We start from the raw sequence: 25,901 nt of genomic DNA on the forward strand, positions 1-25,901 counted from the left end.
TCTACTGGAGTCCATGCAACACTGAAAAGATCATGACAATAACATGTGTCAGCAGGTATAACTTTCTTTATTATGGTATTATTTATTATGCATTTTAAAGAGCCAAAGAGCTCAGACTCATAAGCCTGACAGTGTCATGTTTGCATTTTCTCCAGAGTAACAAGTACCATAAACATCTACGTAATAAGTTGTATCTCTGCAATAAGACATAGTACCTTGTCCCTCTGCTTTCAGGTCATCTAAAGCTGCAACAGGGAATGTTTGGTTTAAGGATGGGAAAAGGGTAAGAGGAAGAAAGTCCATCAGCAGTTACCAAACAAGCTTTGTGCGGGTTTGTGACACTTACTAGCAAGGGAAAAGAAAGGCAGAAGGAATGTACTTCATTATTCTGTTGTGCATAATAGCTAGCCCAAGGGACAGGGGTTCACTGCTGAAGAGGAGGGTCGACTCTCCCAGGTGACTTTCCCGCAAGGGGAATATTTGCCAGAATGTGCCTTGAATCCACACAGCTGAGCAACGCTGTGCAGGGGAACCTAAGACCCACTCAGTGCGGAGCAGCATTTCCAGTCTGCTGCTGAAGATCACTTGGGTTTGGTTAACTCCAAAAATCAGGCAAGACACTTCCCTCCTCGGGCAGTGGGTCACTGCAGCCATTCTCAACAGGCAGGAGCATGGGGAGGGGGACAGCTAGGCCCGTGGGGGTCTTTGCTGTCCCTCGCACACAGGATGAGTAGAACAGGTCCATGGGGCTGTGGGGGCAAACGTAGCCCTCTGGCAGGCACTGGATGCCGTTAGCTGCAGAGCTCAGCCTCCTTCCAGGGGCCTGCAGCCGGGCCCTGCCTCTCGGTGAACGCGTGCGCCTGCCGCCCTGCTTGTCCCACGGCCCTCGCCTCGGCCCCGGTGCGGACGGGACGGCCCACGGCTCCTCGCTGTTGCCCTTGAACCCCAGCCAGCGCCGCGGGGCAGCCACGCTCCCAGCCCCCGGGGGAAGCTGACGGCGGAGCCGGCAGTCACCCCTGGGTGGGGAGAGCACCCGGGGCCCGTGCCTGCGGCGCGAGGCTTGCCAGTGCATCCGCAGGGGGCTGGGCACCGCGGGTCAGCCCTGGAGCCCCGCCCCGGAGCTGGCTGACAGCGCTGGTGGTGCCCAGGCTGGGCCTGCGGTGCCCGGGGGCTTCTGGGGCATGTGGCGTCAGGCAGGTCCCGGGTATGCGGCGCCGGGGGGCTCCCGGGCCAAGCGGGGCTCGGGGGGATCCCGGGGTACGGGGGGGACCCGGAGGTACGTGGGGCCGGGGAGAGGGGCCGGGCAGCTGGGGCCTCCCCCGGGGAGGTGGGGCCGCGGGGCCCCGGCAGGGGGCGGCAGAGCAGGGGCGCCGGCGGAACTGCGCCCCCTCCGGCCTCGGCCCCGCCCACCGTCTCCGCCAATCGGCGGCCGCCGCGGCCCCCCCGCCCTCCTACGCGCAGCCCCGGCGCGCGGTGGTGACGTCAGGAGGCGGGCGTCGCGCCACGGGTCGGGCTGGAGCGGGCTGAGGTGAGTGCGGGGCCCGGCCGGTGCCCGGGTCGCTCCCGCTCCGCCCGCGGCGCGGCTCGGCCCGGCCCGGCCCGGCTGCGGCGGGGACGGCGGCTGTGGCCCGGCCCCGGCCGCAAGCTGGCGGCGCCGTGGGCAGGCGGCCGGCCGCTCCTCCCCTCCCCTCCGCTCCCCTCCTCTCCCGGGGCGTTGGCGGCCCGGCCCGGGGCTCGGAAGTCGCAGCCGCTCGCTTGCCCTCGGGGCGCGGGCGGCGGCGCGGGCGCGGTGGGGCCCAGCGTCTCAGCCCTGCCACTGCCCGAGGCGAGGGCCGGCGGGCCGGGCGCCTCCCGGCGCGGCCCATCGGGCTTTGTGCGGGCCGGGAGCCGAGTCTCGCTCCGGCGCTGTCCTGCCGCGGGGTCGCTCCCTGCAAACGATGGCGGCAAAAGTGCTGTAGACATGGCTAAGCTACGGAACGACCCCGCTTTTGGAGCTCCTGATTTATTCTTCCCCTTCCTCTAGCCACAGGCTTTGACACAACCTCATGAAGGGCCACATCAACCCCCAGCCCACAAATGTGCTCTCAGAAACCTGCAGGAGACCGCCGGGGGCTACACTGCCCTCCAGGCAATTAGTCGTGCGAGGTTTATTTGAAGCAATGAGGTGTACGTTTGAGATTTGCTAGTAAAATTAAAGGTAAGGCTTTCAGAAAGTTCTCCACATAATGCTGTCTTGGCATAAGTATGATTTAAAGATTCGTACATGAGCATTTCTTATGCTATTTTCTCAGTGTTAAGAGCTTATATTTTCAAATTTCCATATTGGCATCCCATGGTAATGTGAAATTCAATAGCTTCAAGTTGTGTGAATTAAGAGATGATGGAAGGCTTGCTAGGCCTTCCACACACGAATTACTCAGATGACTGACACTGCTTATGCACAGAGGCACCCTGAGTGGCTTATTAAACCATTAAGGGTCTGATTTTTCCCAGATGTGGTGGATCCTTCTGAATCAGCAGGAGCTGAGGTGTTGTTTTGCTGAGCAGCAACATGTAATGTGCCAGTTATCGTAGGAAAGAAGTGGGTAGATATTGCAGCATAAAACTAATGTTCCTTCTCACCAATTATAACTGTAGCTAAAGCATGCTGTCATTTCCCAGTGGTTTGCGTACCTGCCGAGTATATGATTTCCAGCTTTGAGGGGGCTTGTAATGCTTCATTCCTTTAATGCGTTAGTTGCTTCTCCCCCCAAGCTCTTCCTAATGTTCCTCAGGAGCACTTCCACCTGTACTGATATGGAGCTGAGTAGTTTGGGCTCGGCCAGTTCTGGCCACTGTAGACAGCCCTGGGTTTCTGTAGACTTTACTGCTGTGCTAAGACCCTTATGTGTATAAGCGTACAAGGAAGAGCCATTATGATATTGTTAGTTGATGCCTGGTTTCAACTGAAGTTTTCAGTAGCAGTGAATTAATATATAATGTTTTCTAGGTGAGCATTTGATCCTTCTTACTGTTTTTGTTTACTATTGAAACATTTTACAAAAGTGGTTCTCTATATGTGGAATTACTCTGTAATTATCTTGCTTCTGGATGATGTTATTGCACTTCTGTGTTAACTTAATATGCTTGAAGAGTAATGCAGTAATGCTGAGAACTGTCCATGTGAGGTTTTTTTTCAGAACTAGCAGTAATACTTTATTGTCACAATATCTGGATCTGACTGAACATCCAAGTATGAAATAGCCCTCAGTGAAATTCAAATGTCAGTTAAGCTTTCTATGAAGCTGGTCTTTATTTCTGCTGCTTGCACCCAAATATAGGCATGTTCGTATATGATTGGTATGCTTTGAGTACTGCCAGGAGGTGTTACATAAGAAGTCTGTGTTGGTATTTCCTTTTAAAGTTGTATCTGAACTGTAGATTCAGTAAAACCTTGCTTTCTTTCTTTCCAGATTGAATGTAGTCTGAACTTCTTGATGTCCCTGTGAATCACTTCTTTTCCACCTGTAATTCTTTTGATGGAAGACGAACTGGGGCTCCCTTTCTACTGTTTGTGCTGAGTATTGTGTGGAGAGGTGGTGAATGAGTAAAGATACATTTGGTGATGGTAAGATGTATGATTACATTTCAAGGCTGACAGCTTTTCTGCAATATTCTGTGAATGCTCAGGCACCGTATTGACGGGCTCTGAGCCAAAGAGTAGACACTTAAAACTGCTAGGCTAGTTGCCAGAATGCATGTAGGCACCCTTTCCCTCTCCTAGCCAGTCATCTTGTTGTAATCAGCACGTCAAGTAAAGACTTGCTGAAGTGCAGCTGATTTGGTTCCATTAGAATACAATGTGATGAACAAGACCTGTGTTTGCTGTAGTCTGGAACAGAGGCTATAAATTCTACTTCCTCATTGCAGGTAGATGCATTTCCATATGAAAAAACAGAAGTGCTGCTTGGTACCTGAAGATGCAAAAGAAAGCAAAACTGAGCGTTCAGATCTTGAGTCAGGACATTAGAAAACATCAAAGCCCACCTTGATTTCTCAGGGCTTGGAGCATGGTGTATTGTTAACTAGAAGCTGTTTGAGTTAAATAATGCCTTCCTTTCTGGAGGGAATGCAGTACTGTTAAAACACATCTCAAAACCTGCCTGTCTCTGTCTCAGTCTTCCTTGCCTCCAGCACCATAACTAGCTGGAATCTTGGGTGTGAGCTGACTTACACTGTCCAGTTTAAAGCCTGATATGGCTTGTCCTCTGTGCTGAGCTGTTCCATTCTTGTACTAGACTAGATAGGGGCTTCTGTGTTCTCTGGGCTGTGCAGCAGCTTAGCATAGTCTAATAGCAAATGAATCTTGGATAGGCTTCTCAACTGCCCGTAACCAGGTTTGGAAATGGTCTCCTTTGCTTTTCAGAGCTGTCACCATCATCTGCCTGAAATGTCTTGAGCTGAGAGTTAGGACACAGGATAGTTAGGAACTGAACTGGGCTGAAGTACCGCTTAAGGCATTGGAGGTTTTATTCCACGTCCAGTCCTAATTGGTATTTTAATTACAGTTTTGGAGGTTGAAGAAGTCAGACTGAATCAAATTAATAGCTGGTGCAGAGATAAAGTTTCACAAATACTTGGATGGACAGGAATAGTCTACATTATGGTTGATGTAAATGAGTGAAATCTTCCAAAAATAGGCCAAAGGGAGAGCCAAAAGAGTGAAGCAAGTAGATATGTGGATATAGAAGAATAATATGAGATATTATACTGTAGGAATAACTGGCCAGGCAAGTAGCCTGTAGCAGCGTGATTGGAGAGAACAGATACCTGCTGACTGTGGTGATTTATTGTTTTTGTTTTGTTTTGTTTGTTTTCTGAAGGTTCAGATGTGGGAACTGCCCTGGATGTGGTTGCTGCTGATGCTGCCCTGGGAAAATGCCTTGATAGGGAATTAACACCATTCAGTGATGGGCTGTGGGACAAGCAAAGTGCTTCCCGAGCCCCCCAAAGATGTGCAGCTAGATCTGGTTAAAAAAGTAGAACCTTACACAGGCCACAATGACATATACAAGCATTTCATCAAGGATGATTGTGGGGCTGTCATCAAAGCTGGCTCTCCCTCACCTCCACGTCATACTAACCCGTATCCTGGTAACCACCTGCCTACCCACATGGACCAGTCTGAGCCCCGCAAGAACAAGGTGGCTAAGTACCGTGCTAAATTTGACCCCAGAGTGACAGCAAAGTATGACATTAAAGCCCTGATTGGAAGAGGAAGTTTTAGCCGTGTTGTGCGGGTGGAACACAAGGCTACCAAGCAGCCCTATGCAATCAAGATGATAGAAACCAAATACCGTGAGGGGAGAGAAGTGTGCGAGTCAGAGCTTAGTGTGCTGCGACGGGTCCGGCACACCAATATCATCCAGCTTATTGAGGTGTTTGAGACCCAGGATCGCGTATACATGGTGATGGAATTGGCTACTGGGGGGGAACTGTTTGATCGAATCATTGCTAAAGGCTCCTTCACTGAGAGAGATGCTACACGTGTGCTGCAGATGGTATTGGATGGTGTCAAATACTTACATACACTGGGTATCACGCACCGGGACTTAAAACCAGAGAATCTGCTGTATTACCATCCCGGAACAGATTCAAAAATCATGATTACAGACTTTGGACTGGCAAGTGCTCGGAAGAAGGGAGACGACTGCCTGATGAAAACCACTTGTGGGACCCCGGAGTACATAGCTCCTGAGATCTTGGTCAGGAAGCCCTACACTAATTCCGTGGACATGTGGGCTCTGGGTGTGATCTCATACATCCTCCTCAGCGGCACTATGCCCTTTGAAGATGACAACCGCACCCGTTTATATCGGCAGATCCTGAAAGGAAAATACAGTTACTCAGGGGAGGTGAGTGCCGCAGGGGTTAAAGAAAGGGGAAATTAAACAAGAAGCTTTCCATACTGGGTCTGTGTGATGACAAGAAGCTGGCTGTCATGTGCAGGATGGTAGCATAAGTGTTAAAGATTCTAGCCTCTAAAATCCTGTCCTGCATTCCCTCTGGTTTACAAAACTGCTTCCAGTGCAGAATAATGAAATCCTTTTAAAAATGTGTATCTAAAGAGAGAAGAGCTCACTTCCTGTAGAAAAGAATAGGAGGGACTAACAGAACTTGGGATGCTGGTGGGTTTTTCATTTTGGAAACCTGAGCTGTGTTACGCTGCTGTTTGATGCTTTGCTGTTGAAACTCATGCCAGAATGAGTTTTGAAATGTAGCGTGCACATACCTAATTTGATTTTAGATACAAACTCAAGTGTAGTCTGAAAAATAGCTTTGCTGAAAGATATGTTTATGGCATACAAAGAGGCTCTTGCTTTTTAGGTCCTGAGACAACATTTTTGTACTTGGTCTGCATTGTCTCTTAAACTTAGTTTGTGCCAAAATTGAGGAGTGAATGATGGTTCTCTTAGACGACTATGGGAAGGAGAACCTGAGGGGATGGGTTTTAGGCAGAAGATGGGTGCCTCCACACCTCCTGGAGTCCCACCACTATGCAGGAGTGGACATGTGGCTGGGCACCAGGCTCCTGGTCATGTTGAGAAATCTGGGTTACGAGCCAGCTCTTCTAGCACTTTTGCTAAGTATAGGCATAACCTCAGTTTAGGAGTTGCACTTACAGAAAGAGGGGCTATCCAAATTCGCAAGTTGGGTTTCTGCCTATATCCCTTACTGGATATATTCCAAAATTAAGATTTTACAACTATTACCATAATGAGGGAGGAAAGTGCTTAGCTTCTTGAATATCATGACTTTGTGAGATGAAGCCACTGGGAAAGTGTTGAATGTGTGACTAAGTTTATGATGCAGAGGATTCTGAAATGACAGTAAAGTAACTGTCAGAAAAACAGAACACACTCATGATTGTTCTGGTATTTTTAACTGTGACAGGTATGTTGGCATTTCAGTAATAGATGGAGGGGAGTCTAACATGTTTAATTTTTAAACATATTAAGCTGCTTTAGGATTGTTTTCAAAAAAAAGTCACTCCCTGAAGGTCTTTCAAAGGCGTCAATAAGCCTTTTATTCTTTCAAGTTGTCGGGCCAGCTTGTGTTAATAGTTGGAATTTCCAAATTAAATGAATATTGGCATTTGCACTGGAGGCCACCAAGGAGAGCCAGATCTGACAACTTTGTGAAAGCTGTTTTTTCTTCCTTTGAGTACTCCTCAAAGTCTCCTGGTACATACAAGAAATGCAAACGTGAGGGGTCATAAAAGCCAAATGTTGACACTTTTTGGACAAAGTGTGTTACCTCCTTTAGAAATAGCAATACTTGATCAGTTTTTTGCCAAAAGTATTCTATCAGCTGCTTGTTTGAACTCCAAGTTTCAGCTGATTTTGGCAGCCTTTGTTTCTTTTGTTAACTTGCCACACTAATATGAATTATTAACCAGTTGCAGAGTTTTAAGAAAGCAATCCGGTTATCCTAATGCAGAAATAGATTAAATATCAACAGCATATAAGATCTGTACGGTCACAGTGAAGTGTAGTTTCCTAGTTACCTTATAATCAGCAGCAGTAGGTAGATTAGAAAGCATGTAAGAAATGAGCCAATACAGTGATTTTTCTCATGTAAAAAGGTCAGTTCATTCCAAAGTTTGTTGCCTAGCAGAACTCATTCAAGTGCATGTGTCCTCTTGTAGTTTCTTTTTCAAGCAGTAGGTAGGTCTGGTTTTGCTCAGCCTTGATCTTGGCCTCTAGATTTTAGACTGTTCTAGATTGCTTGTCCAAACACAGGTTTGGTCCTTTTTAGCTCACTCTGCTGTGTTTGTCTTGGCCATTCATTTTATCCTCTTCTTGAAGGCCTTTTATTTAAAATTTTTCTTTTTTCAATTTGAAAGTTATCCCTTTTTTGCCCCACAAGTTTTTGAACCCCAAGTCTCTGATATTCAGAATTCAAGGAATGTTGGTAGCTGCAGGTGGCATCTTGATTATCCTGCTGAACTGTTGCAGGTGGACCAATGGTGTCTTAGTTTTGGCAGAGTAGTGTATCTTGCCTTTCTAAGTCAATGCATTTTTCTAACTTTAGATTTCTTTCCCTCTGGCCCCAATGTATGAGTGCATGAGGTTGCTCTCCCTCCAAATGGCACTCTTCCTATGTCTCAGTAGTGTTTCAAGTTCCTCTTCTTCCTCACACATTCCCTGCATTGATTCCACTAATTCTTTGTCAGCCCCCTACCTTGAGATGCCAGAAGGTCAGTGAGACAGTTTACTTATTCTCTCTGAATTTGCTTCTTCCCTTTTGAGGAGGCTGTTTTTATTCTTAGCCTCTCCAATGCTCTGTGGCAGTGAGTTTCATAGTATATTTCAAAAAACACATGGAAAAAGTACTCCCTTCTTTCAGATTATATCTGGTTTTATCTGCCTCTGGTCATTTCACTAGTATTTTTCTATGTACATTTCGTTAGCCCCTCTGACTTGAGAAACTAGTGAGTAACTGTTCCCTGGTCACATACAAGTTATGATGTTATCTATTATACTACTTTAGCCTGGAAAAAAGAAAGAACTTGAAGATCCAGCTATGTTTAGAGCCCACAGAGAATGTATTTCATAGCTCTGGTGTTTGCTGTTACCCTTCTCTTGTTCACTTATTATTTTTGAGATGGGGGTGATTATTCACACTGTTCAATATGTGTGAACATCTTGGCTTTGCGCAGTGGTGTATGAAGTTGTCTCTGACTTGTTCACTACTTCTTCTCTAAGGGTTTCTGATACTGTATTTGTTTCTTTGACACCTCTGAGCATTTGGCTGATGATTTAGAGAATGGTCTATGGTGACTCTTAGACATTTCCTGAATGTAAATAGTTAATTTTGTCTGTCATGGTGTATATATATAATTTGGCTTATTCTGTCTGATCTCTACAACCCTGTAGTGCATGAGCTCGTGTTTACCAACATTAAATTTTGTCACTTGCTATTTCTACCTTTTTGCAGATAATTTGACTAAGTTAAATAGCACGGTATCCAGGAGAGATTATTTCCCTTATTGTGAAATGTGGTAATTCCAGTGTCCTAGAAGCAAGCTTTGGGATACAGGCTTGACACCTCTATTGACACCTATTGTGATGATACTGAGCTATTGAGGTTAAAACAAAAAAAAAGCTGTCTGAGATGCAATACAAGAAGAAGTGAGAGACCACATGATAAATTGACTGATGTGGACAACTATGAAGTGATGCCTGTGGGAGAAAAGGCCTCCATATTTTCCATAAATGATGGTGGGCTCTGAAATACTACTTGCTCTTCCGAAGAGACAGTTGGAGGATAAACATTTCTAAACATCAGCTTGATACTAGTCATCAAAAGCCAACTGATATTATGAATTAGTGTTACTGTTTCAGGAGTCCTTGCTGTGCCATGTCCATCATGCATCTGCACCTTGGATATTGAGTGCAGTTTTGGTTCTTCCTGAGAATAATACAGAACTGAAAAACATGAAGAAGGGCAGAATGAAGGTGTGGGGTGTTTTCCATGTGAAGAGTGAGAGGACAGCCTAGGGCACTTCATCCAAAAAATAGATGTTTGGAAGAGGGAATATGGCAGAGCTCAACACTGTCATAAGCAGAATAGGGAGAGTGAATAGAGAGCAACTGTTTTGAGCATTCCCTGGAGTAATTTAATTTGATGTTCTCTAGTCTTCCTGTCAGAACTGAATTATTTTGAAAAATCTTATGAATTAATTGTGACTAGAGCTACCGTATTCCTGTAGGTTGCATAATCAAAGGTAGCACTTGTGCTACAGAGAAAGCACTGGACTGTATGTATTTTGACAGTGCAAGTGTCCAAGCCTGGAGCATTTTACTTGTTGACCACTAAAAGTGACATATTTTAGGAGGCTGTTCTCAATACGATTTGTGATATGAGTGGTGGTTTTGGAAAGCTGTAGATATTTTACTCTTTGTAGTGAGATATGTATCAGCCAATAGCCTTTATCTTTTGCCCAGCTGCTTTCTGTTCTTCCAGAGCCAGTAAAAATGGATGCTTTAATTTACCAGTTTAACTAAGCATATGTCCCTAAATTGCAGACGTGTTTGCCTATAGCCACACATTGGCAGAGATGCCCTAACAGGCTGCCCAGTTTGTGAACAAGTTCCAGGTGGAAGCAAAGTGAGCCAGGGATTCAGAGATGCCTGGCATGTTTCCCACACCTTGCCGTCTTTCTTTAAGTATTCTTCTCTGGGCTTAAAATTCTTCCAAATTTCTGATGAAAATTTCTGCTCTTTTTTAATGTTACGTTGGAAGAAGTGGGAAGATGTCAGAAGTGAGCCTGTTGATAACTTTGTCAGACTAACAGGGAAATGGCAGAAGCTCTAACTGGTGGTTTATGTGGAGGAAGACTAGACAAGACACTTGGCTGTTGCAGCAACTGTCTCTCTTGGATAGATACAGAAGCGTGGATTTCCTGGGAACAATTGATTTTCTTTTCTACAGTGTGAACTTTGAGGCTGTGACATGGAAGAAGAGATGCTAAAAGAAGCCTGCAAAGTAGTGTGCCCAGAGCTGACAGCTTGAGCTGTGTTGGTCAGACAAGTTTCAATAACTAAGGAACTTCCAGGACAGGAGGAAGCCGTATTCCTAACTATTGCTGTACCATGTCGCACAGCAGCAGAGGCACAAGTTTGCAGAGAATCTGAGTTGAGTCCCACTTTTTGAGAGATGACTGCCCTCAAATCCTGGTCAGAGAGGACAAAGCTGTATTGAGAGAGGAATAAAAGCCAAAATGCATGCTGACCTGAGAAGCAGTTCCATTCTCTTGAAAAACAAGTGAGCTTGTCCAGCTAAAGTAATTGCTTTCTGACAGAGATCTACTTACCCCTGCTCTCCTGTTCCTGGAGTGTGAGGTCTGTTTGAAGAGGCTATTAGCAGATCAATAGACAAGATCTCCCATAATAGCTCATTCGGGTACTGCTGACATCACTGCTCTGATTATCTCTTGTATCTCCTTCTGTGCTTTCTGAACTGCTTGGAGTAATGGGTAGAGTGAGGAACCGAGAGAAGCTAGCTTGGTAACAAGAGCATCTCTGAGTAAAGACTGTGTGGCTTATTAAGACTGCATTGTTGTCCGCTACAAAAATCAGTCTCTTCTACTTGTTTTATTAGAGCTCACTAAAAAGAAAAATTGGCAATATTGTAATTGAAATCTTGGGGATAAAATTGATTTCTGGGGCTCTCTGTGTAGCTTAAAAAGTTGCCTGAAGCACAAAGCTGGAATTCTATTCATAGCTACTATTGAATTTGAAACTGGAGGAATGAATGTCAGGCCATCATTATCCTGCTGAGACAGGTTTGTTTTGATTCAAAGCTTGTCCTTTTCTTGAATACCGACTTTATGTTGCTTTAATACACCTGGGAAGGTTGCTGGAAGAGGCAAGATATAATATATATTTATGGATAAACTGTGAAACTGGACTAGGGTGTGTTGTTGGTTCTGGTTTTGGTAATCACTATTCGATCTTGGCAAATCATTTCACCTTGTGCCTGTTTCCCATTCGCAAGACAAAATCAACGTTTTGCAGTATGTGGACTGTGGGTGAGTTTGGTGGGTGCCAGCATAGGAACCTCTCTTAATGGAGAAGTTGCTGGAGGATGTGTTTTAAATTGAAGCAACTATAGAAGATTGGGGAGACCAGCAAAAGAAGTTAACAAGTTGTGTGAATCAGATAGCACTGACCCAAGGGTTCTAGAAATTCACAGATGAAATAAGTGAATTACTGACAGTGGTACGTAACCTCTCATTCAAAAGCACAGTGGTATTATGATCATTAATAAGTAGGTAATGCTGGTTTTGAACAGACTTCCAGAGGTTGTCTAAGGAGTTTAAGATGAATAAGCTTGGTATCTCCCATGGAAAAATTAGCTTAAAACCAAAAAATCTTATTCTAAATAATAACACTAGTGGATGCATTTATTAATGTGGCATATGGAGAGTCAGTGGCATTTAAGGCTCTTAAAAAAAAAACTTTGCAGCTATAATCCAGTAATGGCCTTTGTATGGATAAATAATTTGGTGAAGGTGAGAAGCACAAAGTTGACATAAGCGGTCAGTTCTGTGGTGGAGGAGAACTTGGTGTCATTTCCGAGGGATCTGTGCCCAGTGCCCTTCTGCTCAAAACTGCTCTGCACAAAGCTTGCTAGTGAGGCAACATGATTGCTGATGATACTGGGTGCTTTAGATAGAGAAAACAGGGTGTGTGGACCTTCTTGATGCAGGAGTTGTGGACCATAAAAGTTTGCCTGGGTTCAAAGAGCAATTGGATGAACTCGTGGAATCAATGGAGAGAATGACATTAGAAAGTATAAGTGTGGATAAAGTGTGGATCTGTGTCCCTGAGCCACAGATTTAGGAGGCTTGAGTGTAGTTGGACTGGGGGGTGGAGGGGAGCGAGAGGTACTGCAACGTTCCTACTGTTTTCTTCTGCTCTTTTTTAGGCATCTGCTATTAGCTAATGTTGGAGACACAATCCTGGACTCCAGTACAACCACTCTCTGATGTTCTTAACCTTTGATTAGAGGTTAAGAGGTACCTGTAATACCTGTTGGGGATATTAGTCTTTTCTCCTCTCATTTCACCCCTCAGTTTGAGGCTCGGTCCACTTCTAAGAGTTACTGGTCAGGGCAGGCTGAGTAATACACAGCCTGCAGAGTGGATAGTGCTCTGAGGTCATGTGTGCCACATGTGACACACCTGCTTATGTGCTGGTGGCATTAGGTGGCCTCATTTGACAGTAATTGAACAGGCAGTGCACGTCTTGTGCAGGCCTGGCTTGTGGTTTGGAGGCAGTATTATTTCGAATGAGGATGAGAGTCAGAAATCAATCCTAAGGCTTACCAACTCCCACAGGTTAATTTTATTTGCTGTATAATACTCCTCTGAAAAGGCTAGAAATGTAAAAATGGAGGAGGCTAAACATTTCCCATCAAATGGAAATGTTCTTGAACTCCTTAATTATGACCTAGTGCTGGAGTTCCCCAGTAGGCTGGCGTAAAGGAGGCAACGCATATAGACTTATTGGTAAAGAGAAGTGCGTTTTGCAGATGACGAAATTAGTTTAATTTCCTCTTCTCCTGCAGCAGTGATATTTTCCTTGGGATAAATGAGTCTGTCTTGACATTATACATCTATAAAGGAAAATCTGGTGTGAAATGTATTCTCCTTGTGACTCTGCCCTTCCCTATTTGGTGACTCATTCAGACTTGAAACATGAACAGAAAACCTATCCACTTGTCCTGGCTGGCTTGCTCCCTGGTGCCTGTAGTATGACGGCTTTGATTTTTGACAGCTTTCCTTGCTAGTCAGTTTTGCTGTTTAGGATTTTGCTTGCTTACTTTCTTTGTGCTCCTTCTAACAGGCTGGGTCAGCGCGAGGATGCTGTCTTCCACAGCTTCCCCTGTTGCTTCTACAGTCAGATGGGAAAAGCTGACAGCAATTTTGGAGAGGGTGGCTAAAGCCCTAAGTCTAAGTGTTTAAGCAATGGCTTGTGATCCCCATGAGTGCGTGGTGACTTTCCTTGCTGACTTCATGTGGAAATTTAGCCCCTCTGTAGTTTTAGAAACACGAGTGTAGTTCAGGAATGTTTCTTTTGGGGCAGTGCCAGTTGAAGTGGACCTGGTTCCCTGCCCTCATTCCTGCTCTCAGTTGTGCTAGCACAGCTGTCTGTGCAGCTGCGCAGGTTGGGGACCTGATTTCAGTTACAAATAACCATTTTCTCTGGGTTATTTTTTTTAATTAACCTCAGTCAGTCACCACGTGCTGGCACAAGTGGTGGTACCACCACTGTTAAAGTTAGAGGAAGGGTGGGTGGGAATGACTTTGGGGAAGGAGACTGCTTATGCTGGAACTGCTGCTGAAAGAAGCACTTTCTGCTACCCCTTTCTCACTGTGAACAGATCTGCCTGTGGCACTGTGCAGCATGGCTCCTGCTTATCTTGTCCTCGTGGAAGTACTCTGCCAAGCTGTACCGGGGCCACCTTTAAACCCAGTGGGGTGGCTGATAACAAGAGGTATCAAGTTCTGATCACAAAAAAAGATGCAACCCTATTGTATATGACTAGAGTCTAGAACTAGGTAACTCCTCTGTTGAGATCCCACTTCTGAACTAGTGCGAAATCTGGGAATTTTCTGGCCTCTTGTTCATGAGAGGGCAACAGCCAAGTTTGGGACTGTGTTCTCCCCAAGCTCTGAAAAGCCTCTCCTGAATATTATGTTCATTTTGCTTGATTGTTTCAAAGGAGACTAGTCTCTACCTGTTGGCTAGAGCCACTGCAGTTTTGTATTTCCTTTTGGGGGTGATCTCCTAGAAAGATGAATAATTTGGAGAGTTCCTTTTGCCTCTGTTTTGCAGTCAAGGGTGTTTATTTTTTATTATGTTGATTACCTTTGATATATATTGGCAAGAGTTCTGTCATACTGATAGCATTTCAGGTTAAAGGACCACAAAACTGAGGATGATTTTTACCAATAAAAAGGAATGTCCTTTAACAAGATCAGGGTCTGTAGCTTACACTTGTCATCAGGACTGAGATAATGTAGCCACGGCTTTATATGGCCTATTTGTCCAAGTGACAATTGCTTTCTTGTGGAGGGATTGTCCCTCTGACTGTCCAAAATGTCCTACTGTGGCAATTCAGTTGCCCACGTTAATAGAAACACAGTTTTTTCTCTGCAGTCACAGTTGTTCTTGACAAATGCTTCCCCCTTTGAACTGGAGAGCCTCTTTGGATGCTGGTCTTCAAACAAGAGTTGTCTTTATATTAAAGTCCTAGAACTGTGAATGATCCGAAGCACATGTAAGGTCTCCTTTGTCATCGTTGAGACTCTTGTATACTTCCATGCAATCTACTGTATAAACAACCACGGAGTAACCAGATCAATTCTACTTTTTCTGGAGAGGACAAAGCTGTGAATGTGGGATATTGCCAGTCATGTCTTAGAGAAGCTGGGCAGGCAAACCACCAACTCTCTTATGGATGACTGAGTAGGGCCATAGGATCCTGAGTGGAAGATGAGGCCAGTCATGCTTGCTTCGTTAAACTGAAGAAGCTGAGCTGTTGTCTTCGTCTGGTGAAGGTCCACTTGTTTACCTCTGCGCTTTCCTCTCAAATCACTTGAGTTTCCTATTCTCTTACCGATTGTTGAAAAGTATTCATGTGATTCTCCCTTTTGCTTCTCAAGCCTTTAAACTCTTTTCTTTGTAGTTAAAAGGTGGATTTTTTTTTTTTTTTTTTTTGCTTATCACAACCATGAGAAATTTGGGAGAGATTTCAGGCACTTATGGCTGTCTTTCTATAGATTGTTGTTCTTTGCAGATGGATTTCTTTTCCCAGGATAGTCAGAGTTCTGTTTGGGATTTTAGTCTCCTGATAATCTTCCTGAAGCCTTACCTATCCACAGCTGAACAGCATCAAGGAGGGTGCTTTAGGGAGTTTCCTGCATGGCCTCCACTGGAGGAATATGCAGGGGCTCTGATGTTTAGATAGTTTGCAGGGAAGTGGCTATCCCGTTGTGTGTGCATTGGTGATGGGGCTGTGGGAGAAGAGCTTTAAGTGATGGTTACAAAACCTCTGTCCGAGCCCAGGTGACTTTGGTAGGAATGTTGCTAATGTTTCCATTCAAGATCCTTCCTGTGTGTTCACCTGGATTTTTTTTCCCCAAGTGCAGTTAAGTGCTGTCACATCCATGAAATGTCCTGGACTTAAGTATTTGGTGGTGTAGTGCTTAAGTGCTTGTTCGTAGGTGGGGCTCAGGTACTATTTACCAGGTTGTTGATTCTGGGATAAGTTCTTGGAGTCTGACAGTGGTAAATGTACACGTGGACTCCTACTCAAAGAATGACATCTTACAAATAATTGTTGTTTTTTGAGAGGTTGGTCCATGTGTTCATTATTGTTAGGACCACAATTATTACATTTTGCCCAGAGCTACCCGTGTTCGTGAAATCTTAATCAGCAGCATTCAGGAGGAGGGCACTCCTCTAAGGGCAGCAAAGACACCAGTGAGGACAATGTCCGTTGTTTACGCTCCAAGACGGTGGGCTCGGCCAAGCAACCGGCGACTCGCGTGTCCACATGGCCCTGGAAAGGAAGCAAGTGCAGCATGTACTGGCCATTCCCTCAGTTTTCGGGAACTGGAATGGCTTTATCTTCCAGGTTAGAGGTCCTGCTCTCCTGGGAAGGTGGTAATTTCTTGACATGGGAATGATGGATCCAATAATCCTTCTCCGTGACCTTTACAGCAAAAGAAGAGGTTAATAATACTGTATAGGGGCCCTCCCATTTTGGTTCAAGTTTATTTTTTCTGCTGTGTACCTTAGTCATAACCTCATTACCAGGTTGAGTATTATCTATGTTGATTTCTGTAGGTACTGCCTGAGCCCACTGGGCTTGGATCCATGCATTTCAGAAGGAAGCTTGTAAAGTTAACACATATTTGGTTAACCACTCATACCCGTCCAAGAGGCTAGTCTTTGCTGGGATATAAGTCCCAGGTACAACTAACTGTTGTCCAAACAAAACTTCCGCTGGGGACAACCCTAACCAGCTATCTCGGGGTAGTTCTGATTTCCCACAAAACTAAATTTAGAGCTGTTGGCCATTTAAGATTGGTTTGTGTATGTACTCATGCTAATTTGGCCTTAATGATTCTATTCATCCTTTCTACCTGCCCCAAGGACTGAGGGTGGTAGGGTGTATGTAATTCTCTATGAATGCCTATCATTTGATACAGTTTTTCTAAGATTCCAGCTGAAAAGTGAGAACCTCTGTCTGAATTTATAGTTTGCTACTCCATATCTGGGAACAATTTCCCTCAATAGAGCCTTAATTACTGCGGCTGTATCTGCCTTGTGAGTAGGAAAGGCTTCTACCCAACCGCTTAGCTGGTCGATGATCACGAGAAGGTATTTGTAGCCTTCAGCAGGTGGGAGATCAGCATAATCGATTTGTGGGTGTTGGAAAGGGAAGTATGCCCACGGGCGACTTCCTTGCTCAGTTTTTGGTTGAGTATCATTAAACTTCTAGCACGTCAAGCAGGCGGTGGTTATGCATTTTGCAACAGCATAAACTCCTGGAGCTGCCCAGTTTTGTAAGATTTGTGAGGCGATAGCTGACTGCCCTCTGTGTCCGTGATCATGGTATCGCCTAGCTGTGGGAAGTGCATACCTTGCTGGAAGGATGGGTTTATTACCTATGGTCCAAATTCCTTCACTGTTTTGATTTGCTTCCCATTTTTTCCAATTTTCTTTTTCCTCCTTTGGTATGTTTTCATAGATTTTTTTGCTGGGCTTAATATATTTGGCCATTTTTGTGTGGGTTCTATGTTAGTTACAGAAAAGGGTCGTCAGGCAGCTGCTTTAGCGGCTCTGTCTGCTAGATTATTTCCTTGTGCCACATCAGATAATCCTCTTGTATGGGCTGGGCAATATATAACAGCAATTTCTTTAGGGAGTTCGATTGCCTTTAACAACTCTTGCACTTCTTGTCCATTAGCAATCATCTTCCCAGCTGATGTAAAGAATCCTTTCTCCTTCCACAGCATTCCTGTAGCATGACGTACCCCAAAAGCATATTTAGAGCAGTATACACGTTGATCTGCAGGTTTTCTCCCAACTTCATGGCTTATGTAAGAGCTATTAGTTCTGCCCCTTGAGCACTAATGGATGGGGGCAAAGGGCCAGCTTCGAGTACTTCAAAGAGGCTAGCAACAGCATACTCTGAACGTCATTTTCCGTTCAGGTAGTAAGATGAGCCCTCAGTGAAGAGGATTAGATCTGGATTTTTGAGGGGTACATCTTTAAGGTCCTCTTGGGGTTTACTGGAGCTGATAATCACCTGTTCACAGGAATGTTGTCGTTCCCCATCTTCAGGTAGAGGCAATAGTGTAGCTGGATTTAAAACGTTGTACCTTTTTAGGGTTGCATTTTCTGCTTTTCTGCATGTAGAATCCTAAGTTCATATCGGTGGGCTCTCTGTGCTGACAGTGCCCGAGTAGCATGCTGCTTTAGCAATAGCTCTGCTTCATGAGGTATGTACACGATCATCGGATGGCCCAAAACTACTCACCGTGCCTGTTCGGTAATGGCTGCAGTTGCAGCTATTGCTCTAATACACCCTGGAGTACCTTTAGCTACGGGATCTAACTGGGTTGAGTAATAGGCTACTGGTCTGTGATGAGAGCCTAACCTCTGAGCAAGCACTCGGCTTGCTGCTACTTGTCATTCATAGGCAAACAGTTCAAAGTCTTTACCATAATCTGGTAATCCTAATGCTGGAGCCAAAGTCAGGGCCTTTTTCACAGATATAAAAGCTTTTTCTTGTTCTGAACCCCAGGCCAGAATTGCTTGTACTCGATCCGGATCAATTAGTCTATGTCCTTTTTTAAAAAAAAAAAAAAAAAAACTAAATATTTTACTTCCTTTTGACACAGCTGAAGCTTGGATAGGGATGCACAGTGCCCTTTTCCTGCTACGGCAGTACATATGAAAGCAGTGTCCCTCAAACGCGTTTCGTGATTCCCACTGGCTAACAATAAATCATCTACATATTGTATTAGCACTGATTCTTTTGGAAGCTCCGTGTCTTCCAAATTGTTTTTAAGAATTTGTGAAAAAATAGTTGGAGGCATGGTAAATCCCTGTGGCAAGCGAGCACAAGTTAACTGCTGTCCTTTCCAGGTAAAGGCAAAGAGTTCTCGACTATCTTCAGCTATCAGTATACCGAAAAAGGCTGCCGTTAGGTCAGTCGCAGTGAAACACGCTGCCCAGGGGGGTATTTGCAACAGTGTAGTTGAAGGGTCAGGAACCACTGGGTGAGGAGCAATTACGTATTGATTAACAGCTCTCAAGTCTTGTACAAATCGATACTCCGGGTCACCATCGGAATCTAATCTGTTCTTTTTAATTGGTAAGATTGGAGTACTATGTGGAGATTCACAGGTTCGTAGAATACCTGATTTTAGTCTTTCTGTTTTTGGATGCTCCTTTCCATTATGTACAGAGGTAGCCAAGCGTGCTATTTCGTGCATGGATTTTCCTGGCCAGTCGGGAACGTGCTTAGAGAAATATTTCTTTTATATATATATATATCTGGAGATGGTTGGTCTGTGTAAGTGGAAACTACTAGGGGTCTGTTGGCCTCTGCCTCTGGGTCGATCCCTTCCCTCGACATTCTAATTTGTGTAGACAATCTGGACAGAAATGCTGAGGGGTGTTTGTCAATTTGTTGTTGACAGTCCCGGATTTTAGACCAATTTGCAGTTCTCTGTCTGGCCAAATGTATGGCTTCCTCTATACCTTGTTTATCTAATTGTAATTGCTGATAATCTGCTTCTGCATTATAATCCCGTGCAGGGTCCGTAGCTGGCCACGCTGTTCAGGCAGCCACTGCTCCTCCCTGTTCAGTCCAACAGCAATTTGCATCTGGAATGGCGTGTTTCTCATGGGGGGGTGAACAGGGTTTCAAGAAGCATCTGCACGTCCCTCCCCAAGTGGGGTCATATGTGTGAAATATTCCCCTTACTACTTGCAAAACTTTTTCTGGGTCCTCCTTAAGCCTGGGAGTTTGTTGACTCCATGCAATCAAATCTTGGGGCCCCCAGGGTCAGTAAACTCGCGTGGTAGCTCCCCGAGGTACCCTGTCCAGACCTGGTGGGGCCACCACTCCTAGCACAGGAATTACTTGCAAAGCGGCTTGAAAGGCAGAGGTGGAAGGCAAGGGGGGGTACAGAGAAGTTGAAACAGTGTGTAGCACATAGGGTGGAGCGGTTTCCACAAGCGTTTTAGCCTGTCCTGGTGCATGGGGTTATTGCTCCCTAGGTGAAGGACTCTTCACTTCCCTTTGAACTTCATGAGGTTCCTCTCTGCCTCTCACTCCAGCCTGTCGAGGTCCCTCTGAATGGCCGCACGGCCCTCAGGGGTATCAGCCACTCCTCAGTTTTGTGTTATCAGCAAACTTGCTGAGGGTGCACTCTGTCTCTTCATCTGAGTCACTGATGAATAAGCTGAACAAGACTAGACCCAGGACTGACCCCTTGTCGACACCACTAGCTACAGGCCTCCAACTAGACTTTGCACCACTGAGCACAACCCTCTGAGCTCTGCCTTTCAGCCGGTTCTCAATCCACCTCACTGTCCACTCGTCTATCCCGCACTTTCTGAGCTTGCCTATGAGGATGTTATGGGAGACAGTGTCAAAATAGTTATCGCGGGTTTAAATCAACATGCTATGCAGTACCCTTCTAAGAGCTTTGACTTACTCTGTGCCTGGTGTCTGTGTCTATTGGCAGGCAGTCTTGGAATGCTGCTGGGCCTGGTGGCCATATATCCAAGGATGCAAATAATTCAGAGAGAAAGTTCAGTGTTTGAAAGAAGAGCCGTGGTGTTTGCCTTCCCACAATGCTGCATTATGCAAAATTCAGGAAGAAACCTTAATATGGTTCACTAAAGGTTCAGAACGCAGCAGTGTTTACATGGGTTCACGGAGCTGCAAAACATTAGGTGCTGCATATTGACCCTAGGCTGAACAATGAAAGCATGTTCGGTATCAACTCAAGTAATAGCCAGGTTGGGTTTTCTACCTGCCAGTATCCACTCAGATACGGAAGATCAGAGAGGACATCTTACCCTCTCCTTGTTTTGCTCTGTCTGAGTGCCCCTCCTTTCCCCCGCAGGAGGAGCTGGCTACAGGAAGAATAGGGAGGAAGAAGAGGGGCATAGCAGCCTGGGGACAGTAGCCGAGGAAAGAGTACGTCAGAGTCCTGGTAGTGTTGTAACAACGAGAGAAAGTGATGTCTTACTTATAGTGGTGGCACTTGGTGAACTTCATGCTGGACTGGAAAAGCAGCAGTTCACACCAGCCCAGTAAGGGCATGTTGGTGGTTAAAGCTTGCCATGGGACCTCTGTCATGTAGAGGATTGTGGTAAAACTGGACTGAGAGACGGTGGCATGGAAGGAACTGCATGTAGTTCACCGGGACTGGTCATAGGTTTCCCCTTTCATCACATGACTTCAGCTGTCCATCACCCCCCTCCTTCCTGTCCTTCTCATGTCTTATATCTTTACAAACTTGATGTCTTTTTGTCTGCCTTCAGGTGCCCTCAGCTTTCTCCTTTCTTTCTCCCTCCTGTTGCATTTGAATGGTAGTAACCTATTTATCTCTCGCAGACAGCAGGAGGCTTTACAAAGCATGGTACGCACCGTCTTGTCAAAATGACACCTCTGCCCACTTCTCCAGCCCTTGCTCCTTTTGTCCAGATTTAGGATGAAGTTTCAGTCTGGGATCTTGTGAATATCTAGCCATCAGTTAAGCTAGACAAGAACAGTCTTTCTGCCCTAGTACGCTGCATTCTGTCTTCCTTGATCTAGGCAGTGCTGTTTCATTGCTCGGTACTCAGACCTCTGACTATGCCCCTTTCAAACTGGATGGTTTATGGGTCTTCAGTAGACCCTAATATTTAAGGCTTGCTCATTTTTAATTAAAAACTGGCCTTTTCTCTCTACCTATACAGCAAACCCTTCAGTCAGACTCTCACTCTAAGTCTTAACTTTTGCAGTACTCTTTCCTTTGGACTTGACAAATATATTCTTGCCCCGTACTCACTCATTCAGATTTCTGCTGCCAGCTTGTTGCAGTGGCCATATCCATGCAGATTTCATCTTCTCCATCTCTTTATTTGGGTTGTTTGTTTGCTATCAAAGCTCCTCTGCAACCTAGGTTTGCCCCAGGCTGTGGCTGCTCATTCGATAGTGAAGGTTGTAAAGCTGAAAGGGAGTGCTGTGGTCTGTTAGTCTGTCCCTGACATGGATGGTGATTTCCCAGGAAAATCAGTAAGACTAGAGACTTACTCATATACTTCAGGTGGCTGAACTATGGAGAAACAGTGGATACACATAATGAAAATATGTAACAATTTTAAAATATTTTTGCAGTGATGTCAACTGTTGAAGTTATGTCAAATCAAATAAAGAGGACCTCTTTCTAAAGCTATATGCCATTATTTGTGATAACTTTATGAAGAAATTGCTGTTATTCATGATTTGATCCTGTATTTTTGTCTTGAAGCAAATTGCCAAGCTCTAGTCCAGACAGCATCAACAAATGGTTGGTCTGGCTTGCTGAAGTACACTGTTGCAATGCATACAGCTGAAGTTAAAATCGTAGGAAGATATAGGCTCAAGTGACCTCAGGAAATCTCTAGTCCAAACCCCTGCTCAGAGCAGGGCTAACTTTAAAGCTAGATGAGGTTGCTTAGAGCCTTGTTCACTCAAGCTTTGAAAGTTTACATGGACGGAGATGCTACCACCTCTCTGAGCCTTGTCCCAGGGCTGCCCCACTCTCATGGGGACCATGCTTTTCCTTATGTCTACTCAAAATTTCCTTGGTTGCAGCTTGTGACAGTCGCCGCTTGTCTTTTCACTGAGGGTCTCTGAGATGCCTGGCGTTGTCCTCTCTCTAGCTGCCCTGATGGTAGTGGAAGGTGTATTTAGATCCCTGCCCCATTTGTCATCTCTGGTCCATGCAAAGCCAGCTCTCTCAGCATCTCCTCATGCGTCACCTGCTCCATTCTCCAGCAGTTTTAGTGGTTTTCCACTGGACTTGCTCCAGTTTCAGTCTCCTTCCAGTACTCAGAGTCCAAAACTGGACACAGCACTCCAGATGTGGCCTCGTGAGGGCCAAATACAGGGGATAACCACTTCCCTCGAGCTGCTGGATGTGCTCTTGCCAGTACAGTCAGTATGTGATTAGTCTTCATTGACACAAAGGTGTCTGATGCCTCATGGTCAGCTTGGGATCGTGGTGCACGATGAGACCTTTCCTGCAGCCCTGCTCCTCAGACAGCCACTGCGCCTGTCCCATTGCACAGGACCGTTCCCTCCCAGGGGCAGGATGTTGCATGTACTTTTGCTGAGCTTTATGAGGTTCCTGCCAGGCCATTTCTCCAGCTATTCGAGGTCCTTCTGGATGGTAGTCCTGCCCTCCAGTGTATCAACAGCTCTTTCAAACTTGGTACAGTAACTGAAATTGAGATACTTCAAAATGAGTAATGAGGATTGTGAGGCCTAATCCATGAGTGTTTTGAGAAAACATGGAAAGAGAGACAAGACGTTCCTAGTTTTAAATGCAAAAAACACTGAGAAATGCAGATGATCAAAAAGGCATGAGAAAGTGATTTACAAAATGCTTTGGAAAATAGGTGATAGAGCACAGATGTGTGCAAGTATTAGTTAGGAGCAGAATCTAAGAAGAAGATACTGATAAAGCTGTAATGTCACCATTATCTAGAAGTATTTCAAGTAATCTCCCAAATCCTGGCCAAAATTAACAAGAAGCAAGTACTAAAACAAATGTAATGAGAAAGAGAAAGGTTTGCAGCACAAATGACTTCAGAGCAGAACCGAAGGATAGACTTAATCTGCAGAATTTTTATTTGGGTAGAATTTCCTTTTTCTGCTATTATCTATTCACCATCTTAGCCAGTGGTCATCTGCCCTAGCTTGGAGTTGAAAGCTTCATGTTAAATGCGGATATTGAGTAAACTCTGCATTCTTCCAGCCTTAATGACACCTGCAATTAATTACCTGAAAACCTAGGGGTCCCAGGAGAAGTCGAGTGGAATAGTGTGAGTACTGCCCCAGTAGTATCTAATGACATCCATTTAAGTAAAGAAAAGAAACACTTTCTCCCAAAACAATTTTCCCTCCCTGTCCATAGCTGATATTGGGAGCAGGAAGACAGAAGATTGCATTGGCAGGCAAATTGTGTGCCGGTGCTGTTAGCTGCTACCTGACAAATAGCAAGGTACAAAACATAAAAAGCAATTTCAAACCAGCTGATGATTTTGATGCATGAGTTACATGATGAGTTCTTACACCAGGTACGTCGGTAAATCTGCAGTGTGCTTCCAAAGTATTCTTGTAATTGTCCTCATCATGGAGGCTGGTTAAAATGCTGTGGAGGACTTGTAAACCCCCAAATCCCTGGTGACACATAATGGAAAAGTCAGATAATAGTCTTGTCAACTCTTAATATTATTTTCTGCATTTATTTAGCTTTCTGGAAGAGAATGAGGTAGAACTTGAACACAGACTTGTTAGTCAGTTGAGAAATGGTTACTATATCCCTTCTCCCTCTCCAAAGGGACACATCAGTAGGTGTACTATGAGGATGAAAGCTGGATTTTCTAATAAATTACAGTCTTGCACTAGGTAAGGCACAGGCAACAAAAAGATGTCATGGGGCAGTTACTCTTGCTAACCTCCTTCCTCTAAAAGTTGCAGGCAGAATTATGTAAAGGCAGGGATCCATAGCAAAAATCCAAACTTCCTATTTTATTTACTTTTATTTTAATGTAGAAACTGATTTCCTGTAGTAGAGGAAAAAATATTTTCACATACCAAGGAAAATGTTTTTCCACAATCCCTATCATTTTGCAGGGGAGTTCAATCAGTATAGCACAAATATTTTTACGTTTTGTATCTGGCTGTTAAAAGAGTAGTAGGTTTTGTATTGATACTGCAGCAAGTGTGATCTTTTACTGTCTGGCTACCAGTCCCGAATTGGCACTTGCACCTTTGCACTTCTCGTAGCTTAGATTTCTGAGTTATTTGCCTATACACCTATATAATTGAAAAAAATAGCTTTTGTTTGTTATTTTGATAACAAGAAGTTCAGCTGCTTTAGAAGAAATATGAAAATAAAAAAATTCAGGTGTTTAATATTGTATTAGCTTTCTTTTCTATTTTATGCTTTGTTTGCCCCATGAATTTGTCCCAGTCTTTTCCTGCAGTGCATAACTATAGCTTTGATATGTATTATAAAAATTAGTGTAATCCAATATATGCAAATGAAACCTGTTGTAGTGTACGTTCAAGTCAAGAGAACTCTTCCATTGACGATTTCTTTCCTGTACATCTGCTGTTTAAGACAGGCAGTAAGACAGCCTGGCTTTATGTTTTTCGGACTAGAGTGTGTTTTCTGGAGAACATTCAAAGCAGATTTTAAAAATTGCCAGGAACGGAGATGCACCACTGCCCTCTATTGTTCCAGTGGTTCTTTACCGTCTGTATTAAAAGAAAAAAAAAGAAAAAAAGAAAAAAGAAAGAAGAATGCATCTACAGCAGGCCAGAAAGGCTAATATCTATAAGCCATTTATTGAAGATTTACCTTTGTGTGTTGGCCACTTTGTTCTTCTCTACGTTGGCTTGGTGTCCGGGAGAGTCAGAACACGGCTGGGCCACTCGGTCCTGGGGGCTACAGCCGGTCACACTGAGCGGTGGTGTCCTTGCCCCCCAGCTATCCCAGTCAGTCTTTTGACCCATTAGAAGCTTTTCAGGAGACACCATCGTCATCTCGTTCTCTGAGCTTCCTGCCATCAGAAGGGGCTTTTTTCTGATCAGAGATCGCTCTTCTGCCTGGAAACTGAGTGTTGTTTCCAAACGGCTGAAATGCAGCGTAACAAGGAAAGCAGGCACAAGGCAATTGAATACGAGCTTTTAAACCACATTTGCAGTACTTATTTACATGGTTGTATGAGTCTCTGGGCCCATGTTTTAGCCTCCTTAGGGGAAGAGAGCAGCCTTTTCTTATAGCAGCCACTATGTTGGTTTTTTTTTTCTCCTGTGAGCAACATTAGGCAGTAGCAGTACTTTACAATAGTCCTGTTGTGACACAAATGCATGCATTTTTTAAAAAATCATAGATTTTTTTTCCATGTAAGAAAGAATTTTTTTTATATAACCTTCAGACCTCTGCCTGGAAAAAGAAAAAAAATATCACTTTACAGAGGAATGCGCTTTTGCATTTCATACGGCCGCGAGAACGTGGTGATTTTTAAGTAGAGCAAGAAGAGTGTTGGCGAGATGCA

At 44.6% G+C, this 25,901-nt stretch overlaps 1 protein-coding gene across 3 annotated transcripts in view; it reads left to right on the plus strand.

Moving 5' to 3' along the window:
* Positions 1-1,457: 1,457 nt before the first annotated feature.
* PSKH1 (protein serine kinase H1) overlaps positions 1,458-25,901 on the plus strand; it is a 53,443-nt gene continuing 28,999 nt past the window's right edge. Inside the window, exons 1-4 of one of the 3 annotated variants that reach the window (XM_064519294.1) lie at positions 1,458-1,528; positions 2,024-2,197; positions 3,453-3,607; positions 4,863-5,894. In XM_064519294.1, the coding sequence (XP_064375364.1) occupies positions 4,950-5,894 (945 nt within the window). In that variant the 5' untranslated portion in view covers positions 1,458-1,528; positions 2,024-2,197; positions 3,453-3,607; positions 4,863-4,949. The remainder of the gene's footprint in view (positions 1,529-2,023; positions 2,198-3,452; positions 3,608-4,862; positions 5,895-25,901) is intronic. The other 2 variants (XM_064519296.1, XM_064519295.1) reach the window with 2 other exon arrangements.

This window comes from Dromaius novaehollandiae, chromosome 13, assembly GCF_036370855.1.
Source record: "Dromaius novaehollandiae isolate bDroNov1 chromosome 13, bDroNov1.hap1, whole genome shotgun sequence".
NCBI lineage: Eukaryota > Metazoa > Chordata > Aves > Casuariiformes > Dromaiidae > Dromaius > Dromaius novaehollandiae.